This window comes from Calliphora vicina, chromosome 1 (genome assembly GCF_958450345.1).
Source record: "Calliphora vicina chromosome 1, idCalVici1.1, whole genome shotgun sequence".
NCBI classification, from domain to species: domain Eukaryota; kingdom Metazoa; phylum Arthropoda; class Insecta; order Diptera; family Calliphoridae; genus Calliphora; species Calliphora vicina.
In genome coordinates, this window is record NC_088780.1 from 68,335,400 (window position 1) to 68,354,908 (window position 19,509).

The 19,509-nt window shown below is 29.1% G+C and overlaps 1 protein-coding gene across 2 annotated transcripts in view; it reads left to right on the forward strand.

The window, feature by feature from the left end:
- ApepP (Aminopeptidase P) overlaps window positions 1-19,509 on the forward strand; it is a 230,382-nt gene that overhangs the window by 203,282 nt on the left and 7,591 nt on the right. For both annotated transcript variants that reach the window (XM_065514956.1, XM_065514957.1), the window contains one exon: window positions 2,544-2,719. In XM_065514956.1, the coding sequence (XP_065371028.1) occupies window positions 2,544-2,719 (176 nt within the window). The remainder of the gene's footprint in view (window positions 1-2,543; window positions 2,720-19,509) is intronic.

Genomic DNA, 19,509 nt, shown 5'->3' on the forward strand with positions numbered 1-19,509 from the left:
AGTTTTCATAGAGAATATTCGCAGATTTTAAATTGGTAAAGAAATAAATAAAAATTCATAAAAATTTCTTGGTTTTCGAAAAATTCACCATATTGAACAGAAAATGCATCATTCGTTAATTCTGTTATCCTTTGTAGATTTCATGTCCTTGAGTTTATTAGTATTAACAGTAAATTACTGTATTGTAACAGTATTATAGTTTTTTAGCAATTTTTTATAATTATTTTTTTTTTCAAAATTTTAAAAATCTAGTCAATTTTGTTAGAGTTGCATTTTTTTGCTCCACAATTTCACCACTGTTTTTACTAAAAATTTTATAATTATCCTTACGTTAAAAAATATTGGACAAAATGTCATACAATAATTGCCAATGATCAATAAGAATATAAAAACAGCAGATGTAGACAATTGGATACCTTTTTGAGCAAAATCAGTGCTGTTGAAAATCAAATTGCATAGCGTTGCATTTTTTATGCTCGCTACTATATATACAATTTCATATATAATTTAAATTTCAAAATTTAATATTGTAATCACTAAACCATACATAGGTGATGACCCTGGCAGCCAGTGCTAATTCTTTTTCCTATATTATTCTTGGATTTATCTATAAGATAAATAAATCAAACTTCTAAAATATTCATTAGAGATCAAATTTTTATATTAAGAAGAAATATAATTGTTAAATAAAACAACTTGATATACAAATAATTGTTATATGTTTGTAACAGGTGGATGATGATATGATAAGGGAGTATCACCATTTATTTTTGTAAGTAGTGGCTTTTCCTTGGACTTCGGCTGTCTTTTCTTCACTTTAACTTAATTTTCAAATTAACTTAATTTAACTAAATTTCACTTTCCTCTTAAAAAATATTTGACTTCTTTAATAAAATAAAAAAAATAATACAGTAATCCAGCACTGCTATACCAATTTAGATAAAACAAGTAAGAGAGGTATATTTTTTTCCTTATATCTCAGCCATTTGTGGACCGATTTTCTCGATTTTAAATAGCAACCGATCCGGAAGAATTCCGGAGATATTGATGTATGAATCGTGTATGTAAGTTATTTGGGGGCTTCGGAAAGTTGATTTCAACAGGCAGACAGGCGGACAGATAGACGGGCAACGCTTAATCGAATCCGCTATCTATAAGGATCCAGAATATATATACTTTATAGGGTCGGAAAATTATATTGTGAAAATTACAAACGGAATAACAAACTTATATATACCCTTCTCACGAAGGTGGATGGTATAACAATACGTATTGTCATATATAAGAGTAAAGGTGTTGTGGTCAAATAGATGTATGTTCCTATGAAATATCCATTTCCCTCGAAGGGATAATTGCTATCGTGATATTCTCATGAACTTTTCATTCACAATAGTTGATTTTATTCTTAACAGCTGTTTATTGTTTACAAAATTCCTTATAAAAACCTTCAGAAATATGATGATACCCGCAAATCAAATTTTTGAAATTAACTCTAATATTCATACATTTTTGTTTGTCTATTCGGCATAGCCAAATGTAACATTCTAAATTGTTTTTTTTTTTTTGTAAAATGTATGTGTTTTTTAACTTAAAAATTTTAGCCACTTTTTAGCCCTTTTTCTAAGTATTTAGCCCTTTTTGTTCACCAAGAATTGGCAACACTGTACCTTTATAACATTTACTTATCTATATATTTAATTTAAAATACTGTTCATTGTTTAAGCAAGTGTATATCGATGGCTTAATATAAAAAAGGCGTAACTCGATTTTTTGTTACTTTACAGGAGAATGAAAAAAAATTAATAAATCCATGAAATTTTAGACACAAAAAAAGTTTTAATGCTATTTTTAATAAGAAGAGACATCACATTTTATTTCTCATTCACAATTTATTTTCTTTTATTTTAATGAAGTTATTTAATATACCCTTTTTACATTGAAATATTTGAAAAAAAATAGTTACTTCTTTTTTATATTAAGCCATCGATATGTTCATTTTATTGTAATTAAAATAATCCTTTACAATTTTAAGTTTTTCAAAAAATTATTGTTATTTAAAACTCTATTATAAAATGTCGAAGTTTCAATAAATTTAATTAAATTTATATAACAATAAATTTAATTAATTTATATAACAATAAATTGAATTACACAATTTAACCTTCGCTTTACCAATACCCACCCGGGTGACCTTTCGGTTTTTATTAGTTTAATATTTTTTCATTTTGATTCGATTTAAATAAAATTTGTACTCATTGAACAAATTTTAGAGTTCTATATAATTTAATAAAAACATTTGAACCTTTTTATAAGGTTTCTTCGATTTTTTTAAAATTTTGTTCGTCGGATATGTGTATAGAAGTGCAGTACCACCCGGGAGGGTGTTGATAAACCATGCACATAAAAAACCTTTGGTAAAGCGAAGGTTAATAAGAACCGTTGCTAAAAAAGCAACAGAAAGAAAAATTAAATGACAATTTATTTAGATTCCTTTAATAAACATTTGTACATAAACAATTAATATCAAATAATTATCATTTTAGAGCCTGGATTTTATCAAGATGGAGAATTTGGCATCCGTATTGAAGACATTGTTCAAATAGTTCCAGCTGATACAAAATATGATTTTAATGGACGAGGAGCATTGTCTTTTAAAACAATTACGTTGTGCCCAAAACAAACTAAAATGATAAAGAAGGAGTTGTTACTTGACAAAGAGGTATGTGAAAACGAAATGTTTTTATTTTTAATATTAATATTAAGTATACAATTTTAAAGATTTATATCACAGTTATAATTAAATTAAAAATCAGCTTACAACAAAATTTTGAACTTTTTGCAAAAAACTTAAAATTTACATCACAAAAATACACGAATTTTCAAGAGTTTTCATATTTGAACTAAATTTATAAGAAAGAATAACTTAAATTAATTATTCCTTATGATAGCAATTGTTTTTAGCGATTATTGGAACTTATTTTGCCAATTTGGAGCTATAAATGGGGTAATTAGGTATTTATCAACTTTATTACTCAAAATAAAATGTTTCAGGGTGCATTATTGTGTAATGTTTTTGTTTTAAATTTAATTCATTGAATCTTTAGCCCATTTTTTGTAACAGTAGGATTCTAAATTTCTTGCGAAATGTAATGTTTATGTAGAAGTCAATATGTTTTGATGTAAAGGTAGGACCACACGATTGCCGCAATGAACCAGGGGCTCGGACAGGGCTCCCTTTGGGATGTTAAGTTTTTAAAACGATCCTATACATATATAACACTACATAAAACGTCGTAGCTGTCAATTATCTCTTATAGCTTAGGAGATATTCGCATTTGAAAATTAAATTTTCAACATTTTTACCCACCCTACTCCAGTTTTTTGATGACCGCGGTTCCAAATATTTGCCGATTTTCTCCATTTTTCTTTCATAGGATTAACAACAGATGTATATATCAAATAAATTTTTTCTTTTTAAGTTATCTAAAAAATTTCTAAAAGGATGTATAATAAATTTATACGTTTTGAAAAGCTAATTTTACACCAAATATTTGAAATGAAAAAAATTTATAATTTTTGATACCGAGGGGACCAGGTCCATTCAAAAAACGCCTATTTTTTCTGTAAAATTCAAATTTAGGGCAAAAATTCTCAAATCGCATACTCGATATCAAAATATAGTAACTTTTTTTAGATGGCCCAATATGTTCTTAATCATTTTGTAAAGGATTCCGATAACCCCGCCCCTGGTATGGATATTATAAGCAAAAAACGAAAATATCCCATTTTTGGAATTTTTCAATACTTTTTTGGGAATTGCGGGATTCGTGATTTCAAATTTCAAAATTTGGTTTTATTTTTCCATTTTCAATAAAAAAATCTATATAAGTGTAAAATTTCATTAAAAAATATTCATAAATAAAAATTTTATTACAATTTGAAAAATTTGTATCTATGCATATTTTTCAAAACAGTATTCCATGAATTTTTTATCTGTCAAATGCTATATACATTATTAAAAAGTAGATGAAACCCTCTATCCATTGATATTTAATATGTCTACCTTATATTTTTTACGTGTCAAATAAATTAGGGAAAACTTAACAACTCGCTGAGAATTTTCCTAGCATAGAAATTCATAAAAAAGCATGTTGCCTACATAACAACATTTTTATGAATGTAAATAACAGTGCTAGTTAAATTATCTGCGAGTTGTTAAGTTTTCCCTAATTAATTTGCCACGTAAAACACATAAGGTAGACATGTTATATATCGATGGATAGAGGGTTTTGTCTACTTTTTAATAATGTATATAGCACATAGATGGGCACTTTGCAGTACCAGTAAAATTTCAGTAAAAATAGATTTTTACTGATTACTGAAAACATTTTCAGTATTCAGTAAAGTTTTACTGATTACTGAAAAAAAAACAGTATTCAGTAAATTTTTACTGAATACTGAAAAAAAATTCAGTAATCAGTAATTTTTTACTGATTACTGAAAAAAATCAGTATTCAGTAAATTTTTACTGAATACTGAAAAAAATCAGTAACAGTAAATTAAAATCGATTATGCAATTACCGGTAAAATTTTATTAATTATATGTTAGTAGAAAAATATGTTAGATATGTTATTAGTAAAAATATTTACCTAAAGCCTTAGCCCACTGGATTTGAACCGAGGGCCTCACGTTTGCTGGTCGCCGTTCTACTCACAACACCACCCCCTTATTTATTAATTGTGCGTTTTTAAATACTATGTACTTTATTTTCTGTTCGTGTGAAAAACAGTTTAAAAAATAAAGTAGACAAATTAACAAAATATACATATTTCGATTCAAAATGTATGCATGTAAACAACGCCCTCTTTGTTTTGTATTTTTTTTTTATTTTCTTTCGACATAAAAAATAATAGGTATACTTGTGGTTTGTATTTTTATAAAAGAGAAGAAAATTTGTAAATTGGTTTAAACAAAACTTTTTATTTTTTCAAGTTGCAACTTCAAGAAAATCCCCATATTACTACTTTTGCTACAAAAAGTACTAAATTGTCATGACTGATTGTAGGATAGTAAGTGAAGTTTTTGTTGAGAATATAAAATATTTTAAATTTAAAATAGTTTTAAAAAAAAATATAAAAAATACTTAACACGTCTAGGATTCGAACCAGCGATGTCAATCTTGTAGTCCACTGTTCTACCGACAACACCACTGCGTAGCTATCTGATTCTATGTAAATTATTTTTAAATATAAATAACAGTTTCCTTTCCGTTTTAAACAAAATATTTAAAAATAAATTCGGTCAATTGACAAAATATAACTGTTACTTACATTTTTTGTTTATTAACACTTTCACGTATGCGGTCACCGGTGCCCCAAGATTTGCTTTAAATTATTCTCAATATAGAGCGAAATTTTGAGTTCACAGATATAGTAAATGGTTATTTCCAAAGAAAACTAATTTATTTTTAAGAATTTCATGGCACTGCCTGCCAAAAATATAATATCCTGCGATAATGTTCAACAATTATGTCTTAAAATATGGCAAAGTACCCGATGCTGAAACTCGTATTTTACCACAAAACCCGAAAAGTTCATTTTTAGATTTTGGGGAAGACAGCGATGGTAAAGTTTGTGTAATTATTTTTCAGTTAAATATTTGTTTTAATGTATTTTGAAATTTATTTACTTCTTTCAAATAGATGTTAGCAAGGCGTATTTAACAAGGTGACAGCAGTGGCGAATTGAAATAAATACAGGCGAATTCACTTATTTTTTATATATAGAGTTTGACATACGGGCGTACGGGCGAATATTTTTTATATATGTAGTTTGACATTTGTGCGTACTATTTCTATAATCAGCTGTGCTGCCGATGGCACCTTATTAAATGCACCTTGGATGTTAGTGTACAGTGTGTTTCTAATGACTCGGGGAATTATCTACATGAAACAATTTTATACCTGGCCGAACGAGACACGACTACAAACTGTTTCAAAACTCACACTGCAATTAAAAATGTGTTTCTAAAATATAATACCCCGTTGCCCTCGTCCGCCCCTGTAGAGCGATTATTTACATTCGCTGGAATTGTAAATCGTTCTAGAAGACAAAAACTAAGTGACGCAAATTTTGGAAATGTTGGTGTTAAGAAGAGCTAACGGTGGAAAATAAGACTTATGTATTTGAAAACAAAAAAAACTTTTTTTCATCAAAAATATTTTTTTAACAATAAATAAAATAAATATTATTAATTCTTTTTTATGTCTGTTCATTTACTTTCCTAGTAAGAGTGTGTCGAAAATCCTCAAATACATATTAACATGTAATTCATAAAATTTTACCGGTAATGCATACTAGACTTCAATTTAATGATACTGATTATTCAGTAAAAATTTACTGAATACTGAATTTTTTTTCAGTAATCAGTAAAATTTTACTGAATACTGATTTTTTTTTCAGTAGTCAGTAAAATTTTACTGAATACTGAAATTTTTTTCAGTAATCAGTAAAACTTTACTGAATACTGAAAATTTTTTCAGTAATCAGTAAAATTTTACTGGTAATGCAATCTAAATTTCATTACCAGTAAAAATTTACTGAATACTGCAATGCTTAATGCATTAGAAATATAATGCAGTGTGCCCATGTTATGATATATCATTTGACAGTTAAAAAATTCATGGAATACTTTTTTGAAAAATATGACAAAAAATGCTTTTTATTAAATTTTTGCATAGATACAAATTTTTCAAATTGTAATAAAATTTTTATTTATGAATATTTTTTAATGAAATTTTACACTTATATAGATTTTTTTATTGAAAATGGAAAAATAAAACCAAATTTGAAATCACGAATCCCGCAATTCCCAAAAAAGTATTGAAAAATCCAAAAATGGGATATTTTCGTTTTTTTGCCTATAATATCCATACCAGGGGCGGGGTTATCGAAACCCTTTACAAAATAATTAAGAACATATTAGATCATCTAAAATGGGTTACTATATTTTGATATCGACTATGCGATTTGAGAATTTTTGTCCAAAAGTGGAATTTTACAGAAAAAAATAGGCGTTTTTTGAATGGACCTGGTCCCTTCGGTATCAAAAATTATAATTTTTTTTTCATTTAAGATATTTGGTGTAAAGTTGGCTTTTCAAAAAGGATAAATTCATTATACATCTTTTAAGAAATTTTTTAGATAACTTAAAAAGAAACAAGTAAGAGTGCTATATTCGGCTATGCCGAATCTTATATACCCTTCACCTTTGTTGTGGATGTATTATTATTTTTTATAATTAGTATAGGTATGTATGTACATTGCCCACTTTCAGCTTACAGCATCCTAAATTTATCAAGAACACAAAAAACAACAACAACGCCAAACGAAACAGAACACCAAAAGAAAAAACAAAAACAAAATACGCAAGGCAATGAAACCAACACACATCCAAACATACGTTTAATTGTATAAAAAACAACAACAACGCCAAAAGAAACAAAACACAAAAGAAAAACAAAATACGCAAAGCATGCACATTCAAACATACGATTTGTTGATTTTTTGTCAAAAAAACCAACACACAACCAAACAAAAGTTTAGTTGTATAAAAAACAACAACAACGCCAAAAGAAACAAAACACAAAAAAACAACAAAATACGCAAAGCTTGCACATCCAAACATACGTTTTGTTGTTTTTTTGTCAAAAAAACCAACTCACAACCAAACAAACGTTTAGTTGTATAAAAAACAACAACAACGCCAAAAGAAACAAAACACAAAAAAAACAAGTAAGAGAGCTATATTCGGCTATGCCGAATCTTATATACCCTTCACCTTTGTTGTGGATGCATTATTATTTTTTATAATTAGTATATATGTATGTACATTGCCCACTTTCAGCGTACAGCATCCTAAATTTATCAAGAACACAAAAAACAACAACAACGCCAAACGAAACAGAACACCAAAAGAAAAAACAAAATACGCAAGGCAATGAAACCAACACACATCCAAATATACGTTTAATTGTATAAAAAACAACAACAACGCCAAAAGAAACAAAACACAAAAGAAAAACAAAATACGCAAAGCGTGTACATCCAAACATACGTTTTGTTGTTTCTTTGTCAAAAAAACCAACACACAACCAAACAACCGTTTAGTTGTATAAAAAACAACAACAACGCCAAAAGAAACAAAACACAAAAAAAAACAAAATACGCAAAGCTTGCACATCCAACCATACGTTTTGTTGTTTTTTTGTCAAAGCATGCAATACATTGTGTTTTTTGATGAAATTTTCAGAGGTTGTCTCGGATTTTTGCTCATATCTCCGTTATTTATGGACGGATTTTGCTGATTTTAAATACAAAATTCTCGAAAGTATGTCTGACAGAATTGTTGAAGATTTGGATCCCGGAGATATCTGGGGCCTTCAGAAAATTGATTTCAACAGACAGACAGACAGACGGACAGACAGACAGACAGACAGACAGACAGACAGACGGACATGGCTTAATCGACTCCGCTATCTATAAGGATCCAGAATATATATACTTTATAGGGTCGGAAATGAAAAATGTAGAAATTACAAACGGAATGACAAACTTATATATACCCTTCTCACGAAGCTGAAGGGTATAAAAACAAAATACGCAAAGCTTGCACATCCAACCATACGTTTTGTTGCTTTTTTGTCAAAGCATGCAATACATTGTGTTTTTTGATGAAATCTTCAGGGGTTGTCTTGGATTTTTGCTCATATCTCCGTTATTTATGGACGGATTTTGCTGATTTTAAATAGCAAAATTCTCGAAAGTATGTCTGACAGAATTGTTGAAGATTTGGATCCCTGAGATATCTGGGGCCTTCAGAAAATTGATTTCAACAGACAGACAGACAGACAGACAGACAGACAGACGGACATGGCTTAATCGACTCCGCTATCTATAAGGATCCAGAATATATATACTTTATAGGGTCGGAAATGAAAAATGTAGAAATTACAAACGGAATGACAAACTTATATATACCCTTCTCACGAAGCTGAAGGGTATAAAAACAAAATACGCAAAGCTTGCACATCCAACCATACGTTTTGTTGCTTTTTTGTCAAAGCATGCAATACATTGTGTTTTTTGATGAAATTTTCAGAGGTTGTCTCGGATTTTTGCTCATATCTCCGTTATTTATGGACGGATTTTGCTGATTTTAAATAGCAAAATTCTCGAAAGTATGTCTGACAGAATTGTTGAAGATTTGGATCCCGGAGATATCTGGGGCCTTCAGAAAATTGATTTCAACAGACAGACAGACAGACAGACAGACGGACGGACAGGCAGACAGACGGACATGGCTTAATCGACTCCGCTATCTATAAGGATCCAGAATATATATACTTTATAGGGTCGGAAATGAAAAATGTAGAAATTACAAACGGAATGACAAACTTATATATACCCTTCTCACGAAGCTGAAGGGTATAAAAACAAAAACAAAATACGCAAGCCAATGAAACCAACACACATCCAAACATACGTTTAATTGTATAAAAAACAACAACGCCAAAAGAAACAAAACACAAAAGAAAAACAAAATACGCAAAGCATGCACATCCAAACATACAATTTGTTGCTTTTTTGTCAAAAAAACCAACACACAACCAAACAAACGTTTAGTTGTATAAAAAACAACAACAACGCCAAAAGAAACAAAACACAAAAAAAACAACATACGCAAAGCTTGCACATCCAACCATACGTTTTGTTGTTTTTTTGTCAAAAAAACCAACACACAACCAAACAAACGTTTAGTTGTATAAAAAACAACAACAACGCCAAAAGAAACAAAACACAAACAAAAAACAAAATACGCAAAGCTTGCACATCCAACCATACGTTTTGTTGCTGTTTTGTCAAAGCATGCAATACATTGTCTTTTTTGATGAAATTTTCAGAGGTTGTCTTGGATTTTTGCTCATATCTCCGTTATTTATGGACGGATTTTGCTGATTTTAAATAGCAAAATTCTCGAAAGTATGTCTGACAGAATTGTTGAAGATTTGGATCCCGGAGATATCTGGGGCCTTCAGAAAATTGATTTCAACAGACAGACAGACAGACAGACAGACAGACAGACAGACAGACAGACAGACAGACAGACAGACAGACAGACAGACAGACAGACAGACAGACAGACAGACAGACAGACAGACAGACAGACAGACAGACAGACAGACAGACAGACAGACAGACAGACAGACAGACAGACAGACAGACAGACAGACAGACAGACAGACAGACAGACAGACAGACGGACAGACAGACAGACGGATATGGCTTAATCGACTCCGCTATCTATAAGGATCCAGAATATATATACTTTATAGGGTCGGAAATGAAAAATGTAGAAATTACAAACGGAATGACAAATTTATATATACCCTTCTCACGAAGGTGAAGGGTATAAAAAAGAACTTTTTTCCCCAAAAAATTGCGAAAAATCGCCTTTTTTAATTTTTGATATACACATTCTATTTGATATACACATCTGTTGGTAATCCTATGGAAGAAAAATGGAGAAAAGCGGGAAATATTTGGAACCGCGGTCATCAAAAACCTGGAGTAGGGGTGGGTAAAAATGTTGAAAATTTAATTTTCAAATGCGAATATCTCCTAAGCTATAAGAGATAATTGATAGCTACGGTTTTATGTAGTGCTCGATGAGGAGATTCTATATGTTCTATATTCTATTTGGTGACCCTTGGTCCAGCACCTGACGGGCGCGTGAGGTCCAGATTCAAAACTTAAACTCGGCAACACTCGCAATTTCATTCAAATCGGACTAAGGGTTTAGAAGTTACCGATTTATTTCCCTCTTTTTTTTCTCATACCACTGTGCGCTGTTGTTTGATTTTTTTTCACTACAATAGAGTGAAAAAAAAAAACCAAACAACAAAAGTCAGTTGTCAAAAACATATGATAGTTTATGAAACTTAAATAGAATTTAAATGGCCAACGTTGACCATTTAAGTATCATTTAAAAAAGCACTAAGAAACTCATTTTCGTATTTAAATAGAACTTAAATATAATTCATATTTAAATACGAAGTCAAAAACTGGCTCTAAATCTTCAAGGCATGGGTATTTTGTGTCCTTCTTTTGAAAAAGAGCAAAAAAATATTATCCGTGAAATTTTACTATAAGTCCCTGAATACACCAACACGGAAAATTCAACCAGAAAGTCAGAAATAAGACACAACAAAAGAGAGCCTAGGGTTATTAAGAATTTTATTTTAAAGTACCCCAAAAATTTTGCATGAAAAAAATAGTTAAAATTTAAGAAGCTGCGAAAAATGTTCATACGTACATTTCGTCATTCATTATGCAACAGGTATATTTTTTGTATAAAATTTGACTTCTATTTAGACTTGCCAACCGTCCCGTTTTCGACGGGACAGACCAGTTTTAGAGTCGAATGTCCCGTGTCCCGGCGATACTCTGAACGGGACGCCATTTGTCCCGTTTAAAAAAAAAATAACTTTTTCATTAATTACCACAAAAAATATAAAAAAATCAAAAATTGGAAATACCGATAGACAAGGATTCTTTATTTTCTGAAATATAGTATTTTCTAAAAACTGAATATCACTATTTAACAATATACATAGGTACTTAGTGCATTAACTTCTATGAGTTTCAATAAACTCATTAGTAAACATTATTAAACTTTCATGAAAAATAAATGGCACGATACTCGCTCTAGGATGCTTGTACCTTTAGTTAAAGGTGAGTTGTTGTTCCATTGAAATGGACTGAGTTTGTTGAATTTATTACTTCAAATAATAATAAAAAAGCTGATAAAAGCGATTAAAAATATAAATTTTAAATTATGGACTGAAATAGGTAAACTTTATTAAATAAACCGCTGCTTTATTAAATAACTCGTTACTCCTACGTAGTAAAATAAAACAATTTTAAAGATTTTATAAACTATTTTTTTAATGAGGAGAAACAAATTAGGTAAAATTATAAAAAATAAATTTTCAGACAAAGTTTGAAGAATCTCGCAATTTTAATTATCCAGATATTCAAAATTTACTATGTACTTTGAATGGAAAGTTTCACACCCACTGTTCCGATCTAGACCATTTTAGCTAAACTCTGTACAGTGATAAGAATTTGATTCATACAAAGTTTAAATACATTACAATTATAGTACTCCAGATAATCGAAATTAACTATATACTTTGTATGGGAGGTGTCACTCCCACTAATCCAATCCCGACCATTTTACAGCCAAACTATGTAAAATTATAGTACTCCAGATATTTGAAAATAAATATTTACTTTAAAAAATTCAGTCTCGCCCATTTTCAGCCAATCTCCGTATAGTGACAAGAATTTGATTCATACAAAGTTTAAATACTTTACAATTATAGTACTCCAGATATTCGAAATTAACTATTTACTTTGTATGAGAGATGTCACGCCCACTAACACAATAACATTTTCACCCCAAAAATGTAGAATAGTAAAGGTGATATTAGGGCAAAATTTTAAGACTTCCACAATTATAGTTCTCCAGATATTCGAAAATTACTATTTACTCCTGTATAAAGTTCGAAGACTTTCACAGTAATAGTTCTCCAGATTTTACACAATTAAAATTAATGTGTTATTGTTGATTTTATTAAATAAAATAGGATAATAACACTGCTTCAAAATAACACTTTTTGTCAGAACTTGAAAAGCGTCCTAATGGAGGTTGTATGCCTAGGTGAGGACATGCTAAAACCGTTTTCAAAGATTTTGAACACCCTCAAAATTTTGAGTTATTTTGAAACAAGTGTTTTAGGCTAGGTAGTACTTCAATATCTCTAACTCAGACATTTTAAAACCGATTTCAAAATTTTAAAAAATAATCTAAGAAATTGTTTAAGTTATTAAAAAAGTTAAATTTTTTTTTTATTTTTTTCGTAATTTTTCAAATTCAACAATAGTTATTTTAATTTTTTTCTATGAAAACCTACTTTTTTTGCACAGTGCTTTAAAGGCAATTTTATATAGACAAAAAGGAGATATTACTTATTAAAATCGGTTTATATTTGCAAAAGTTATTAAACTTTTTCGAAAAAAGTTCGAAAATATTTACCCTGTTTTTTTACATTTATATGCGATGGGGGAGAAAATACTCAAAAAGGTATTAATGAAAAGTTGAATAACTTTTACAGTTTTCATCCGATTTGAAAAATTAAAACCATGTTTTATTAAGAACTTTTCTTTATACATTGATATAAATTTTTATAAGCTTTCATATCAAAATAAAAAGCGACTAAAATCAAAAAAGATCGTAACAAAAACAATACTTATAACTTACAAATGTATCAATAAATGCATGTCATTTTGAAGCGTAATAAGATTTATTTCCCAACACGTTAAAAAAAATAAAAATTGAACAAAAACTGACTGAGTTACAGATCGATAAGTTGAAAAACATCACTGTAAACGGTTTTTTCAGAATAACTTCTGAATTTGAAAGTGTTTCTGAAATTTTTTGACACAATTTGTAATGTACTAAGCAAGTCCTATAACCCACGCTAGCTCATTTTCCATGTTTTTTTCCATCGTTCTCTGATCATTTAGTGGTGTCCCGTTTTGGAAATTTCAAAAGGTGGCAAGTCTACTTCTATTCCTCTGTCTTTGGCCTCTACATTTTTAGCAGAGTTCCTGTTAGGAACATTTTCAGCCTTACATGCTTTTAAACCAGCATTGGCTTTAACTTTTCGTACCAAATAGTCCGAGTACTGACCTACCCGGCCTGCATTCTTACCGGAGGTGTTGGGAGCTCTTTTGAAAATGCTTTCTATTTTTTTTGGATTTAGAAACATCATGTGGACCACTTCTTCTACCTGAACCAGGTTCACTATCAACGGACAAGTTCTCCCGGTACTGTTTAATAACATTGGAAACAGTTTGATAGCAGATCTTTGCACTATAGGAAATTTTCCCCATTTCTTGGCCAAAATACAAAATTAAAATTTTTGAAAAATACATTTTTTATGCTTCAGTATAAATAAAAATATAACAAAGTAAACATTTATTTTTAAATTTTGCAAAAAAGTTGATTATCTGTCACTTTATCAGTTGTTTTATGTTCGATTTCTAAATGAGTTTTCATATAACGATTGAGTGCAGCAAATTTTGATACAATTTCTAATAAAAGTTTTCATAATAAAAATATAGAGTTTTTAAAAATTAAGAAATGGAAAATAATGGTGAAAGTGAGTACTTTATTAATATATAGAAAAATCTTGGTGAACTCGGCTATTAGACCCATTAAATTGAAATAATAAAATTATGAAAAGGAATTTTATTTGGACTTACAAACATTTTAGCAGGTGTTAAGTATAACATCATAACAGTTCTTTATAACAGTCAATTACCTACAGACCAGCATACTTTTTCAAAAAAAAATTTTTTCAGGTAAATACAGTGTGAAAAACTCATGTATGGCATGATAAATAGAGTCATGTAAGTTTGAAGAGTTTTGTTTTGAAACCGCCAAAATGTTCACGAAGAAATATCCATGGTTGCCAGTGACAGCAACTGTTCTATATAAATCTGATAGATTGTTTCATGCACGAAAAAGTAGCCGTGTGAAAAATTTGACCGACGATGGAGCATTGGTTACATCTGAACCTTTCATTTAAAGTATTTCTCTTAACAAATGGATTAAAAAACAGAAGAAATTAAGACTTCCAACAGATGTAATCAATTTGCTGAAATCTTATCCTATTTCTTTAGAACATTATCAAACAGATGAAGAGCAATCGGAAGACGAAGAAATAGAATCAGCGGTCTTTTGAACCCTTGTTTTTTAAATATAGTAGATAATTTAGAATTAGAAAATCAAATTGATGAATAAAATAAAATTTTAAACATAACTAAGTTTGTTTTATTATAAAATGTTAGTTTACTCTCAAAAAACAATGGGGAAAATTTCCTATAGTGCTTGGCTTTGGCCAACTTTTTGTAAGACCAAGTTAGGTTTTGTTGAAAATATTTAATAATTTTAGTACGCACTTTTTTTGGTCACTCATTTTAATCAGATTAACAACAAACGAACATAATTGACATTAAACATAATAACTGACAAGCTTTACAAAGGTAACGTGATCAAAAAAAATCAAATAATACTTGGGATAAAAGTTTTAATGAAAAACGTGTGTTAAGAATTTTGCGATCTCAGTCCTTAAATAAGGAATTTTTTTAAGATATCCAAAAAAGCACCATTATTTACCCAATCTTCTTCACGGGTTATATTTATCCGATTGCACTTAAATTTGGCAGTAGTTAGTTTTAGCTACTAATGAAGCGGAGAAAGTATGTAACTGATACAATCGTAAAATGTAATAGTATAGGTTGCATTTCCCTGCTCTATAAGATGAAATTTGTCTTTACAATTACCCAAAAAGAAAAAATTTCAGCGCCGTTAAATAACAAGAACAGCATCTACAAATCTAGAAATTACCCAATAGCGAAATTTCACATTGTTTAGACGATTGTTTGACTCGTGGCACCGCGGCGCAACTTCTCGTTAAAACCAAAGATCACTGATATCAATATTAGTTTGTTTACCTCGTCACTAATGATGATTTTGTTGATGTTTTCGTTCAGTTAAAAAAAAAACAATTCACGTTTCATGCTTAAAATTTTCCAAGTTTGCACTAAATAAATGTTGACAGACAATTTTTGTAATAGCAACTAGTTACCACATATATTATTTTGTAATGAGTGGTGGTTACCCAGCACTAGAGATGAGCGATATTTCCATACCTGTGATTTAATCACTGTGATTGAAAAATCACTGGTAACAACAGTTACTGAATATTGCAAGTAACAGGTACAATTAAGTCGTTCTTTTATATTTTTCAACATACTGTTAAATGTTGTTCTTTTATTTTCTTCAACATTCGCAGGCAACGTTTTAGAAAAATCACTGGAACAACTGTAGTAACAGGTACTTTTAATATCGTTCTTTCACATTTTTCAACATACTGTTAAATGTCGTTCTTTTGTATCTTTCAACATTCATTAAGGTAGGGTCAGACTACGCAAATTATTTGACACAAGATGTTTCATGTGTTTGATCAAAACTACATCAAATAATTCATGGGTTGATTTTGTGTTCACACTGTACACATTTATTTGCCATATTTGTTTAATCAAACTACACCGAAATACTATCAAACACACAAAGGGGAAAATATATTTGACTTGTGGTCACATTTATGGTAATATTTGTTCTAAATAATTATTAAATAAAGCTGCAAAACAACTTTAATTTCTTTCATCAATGAAAAAGACATTTCTAGAAAGTAAAATATTACCAGATTTTGCTTTACATTTGAAAGAATTATGAAATTTCAGTACTTTTATTTAAGCGTCAAATATTTTATGTTTCTAGTTTGAACATGTTTCTAGTATGTTTCTAGTTTGCAAACAAGAAAACAGCTGAATTTGGTCAAACAAATTTATTTGCCAATATGAAAACATTCTTGTAATGTGAGCAATGTGTGACCACTAAACAGCAAATATTTTCCTGCATTTTGGGTATTTTTTTATTTGATCTTGCAATTCATTTGCAAGATCAAACAGCGTCAAATAACAGCTGTTGCATCATGTGTTATCGCAAAAGTAGTGTTGCTATATCTTAAATTAAAAATCGCTAAATAATGAAAACAAATCGCGAAAAGAACACAAGCTTGAACAATTTAATAATATAATTATTAAATGTTTATTTATTAAATTATATTACTATCACAATTCATAATTGAAATTGAATGGAAATGTAATCATGTTTTATACTTGAAAAATATTTGAAATATTAAATATTTTTCAAACAAAAAACATATGGCTTGAATTTATGTTTCCTTTTTACTGGAGAATGCTATTGAAATAAAGTGTAATACAACTGTAATTCAATTGCTTGACTATAACTCAAGGCTTGAATTACACTTGCTATCAACTTGAATTCCAGTAAAAATGCTTATTGGTTTTTTAATACATATTATTAATCGAACACGACTTATTCCAAACTTTTTTCATTCAGAATAAGAACATGTTCACAAATATTGTTCAATTATATGGAAATGTTTACCTTTTTTACATAAATTTTTAATTAATTCCAATTCAATCGCATTATCTAAAAATTTATAATAAAAATTTTTGTATGAACTAAAATCAGAAAAGTGAAAAATGCTATTAGACATATTCTTCTTCTGCAGTAAAAAAAAAATTAAATAGATCATACTGTTTAAGAATTATTTTTTAATTACAATCAATTCATACTATTTATGTATGTATAAAAAATTTTCTTTGATTTTAAATTCAATCTGTATAAAATTTCAGTTAATATTCCATATGTACATATGAGCAATTTTAAATTTTGAAAATAGACAAACTCCATGTATAAATAAAAAATAATCAAACATAAGACTATGTTAAACGTATAAAAATATAAATCGCATAAAATTGCAAAAATCGCAACATAGACTTCATGTCTTCAATTATTTTTTCTCCCAGTATGTCATCCTAGGCTGAATGACTTTTATGTGAAGAAGAAGACTTCATTTATTGATGCAATTATTTAGTGAAAATAATTTAAATAACAAATATTCAAGAAATATTGAATATGTATTTATGTTTAAAAAAAAAATAGTGAATTTGTGTCTTTAATTTAGTACGAAAAATATTTAAATACTCTTCTCTTATTTTTCCGCCATGCTGAGCAAATAATTTTCTGTTTTTTTTCTATTTGATCAAACAATTATTTTATGAAAGTGTTTGATATAGTGTGACCACACGGCAAATATATTTACTGATTCTTTTTCGCAGCAGTTTGGTCAAACAAAAAGTGAAAAATTAAATTCATTCATGATAACAGAATTCAATAAATCTCTAATAAAATGATTACTTTACAATTCGAAATAAGTGCTTTAACCTTAAAAATATTTGCAATATCAAATTATATATTTTTTAGGTATTTATGTAGCTAGTGGTCACACTTTGTTCACATTAAGAAAATATTTTGTTTGCCTAAAATCATGTGTTTTGTTGTTTGCTCTAAATTTTATTTGTGGTCAGATTCAGGCAATGAAATATTTGACGATAAACGTTAAATATTAGCTGTGTGTGACCGTACCTTTAGTAACGTTTTTAAAAAATCACTGGTAACAAAACAAGAAAGTAACAGGTACTTTTAATGTCGTTCTTTTAAGTATTTCAACAAACTGTTAACGACATTTAATATTTTTCAACATTCACTGGTAACAACAGCCTATTTTTAGGCGCATAATTTTATTTATCTCCAACACAGTGTATAAAATAAAATGTTAAGTACCATATCAGTTAATTCTCTTAAAATTTTGTTACATTTGCTTAATTTTGTTATTTTCCTATTTAAAAAAAACGTTTAAACGTTAAAAAATATTAGTTTTTGGTTAACATACGAACAGATTTAAGAATGCAAATAATACATAATATATTCTTCTTAACATAATTTTTATTTTGTTTAAAATAGACAAAACGTGATCACGGTCACTGTTTAAAAGAACAGTGATTTATAAATCACGTTCACTGAGAACGACGTTGTTCAAAAATCACGGGATCGCTCATCTCTACCCAGCACATTTACTATAATAGGTACTTATGTTTATACTGGTTTTTAATGAAATTTTGCATTTAGCACAGCTATCTAGTGTGTTTGACTGAAAAACGAGACGTTAGCGGTTCTGCCTACACCAGTTGAAGCCATTAATTTTTTTGTTCAGATTATATTAATTTACTTACAACAAAATAACTCGAAATAAAGCAGTAAGACAAAATGAAAATTTTTAATTTTTTTTGGGCCCAACAAACCGCGTTGGTTGGGTAGCGTGTAGCGTGTAAATCAAATTCGCGTAAAACGAGGTTCTAATTTAGAACGAAATGCTTTTGTGGGACCAGTAATTTTTTATTTCGCGTAAAACAATACATCAGTCACATAACAAAAAAGAAATTGGGAAAATCGCGTTAAATAGAAAACACATACATACATATCGTCACCTTAAATGAAAGCCGACGTAACTACACAAAAAAAAACATTACCACGACAGCCGGTTCTACGCACCGGAATGACCCGAGTTCATTCGGTCAAGGGCTGTCAACTCAGCAAACACTGCTGCTACAATAACAACACACAAAAATTCAAAATCGAGTTTTTGATTGATTGAACAATTGCTCTATTATTATTGATTTTATAACGTATCCTGCAAAAACAATAAAAATGTAGTTACGTCCGTTTGCATTTAAGGCGACGATATGTACTTAAAGTACACTTATTTTATTTGTACTTTTAAAAACATACTTAAAACAAAAGTAAAGTAAAAAAAAATATTTCTTATCGAAAATTAAGGAATAAATGTCAATTAAAAAAACAAAATATTCCAATATAAAAATTTA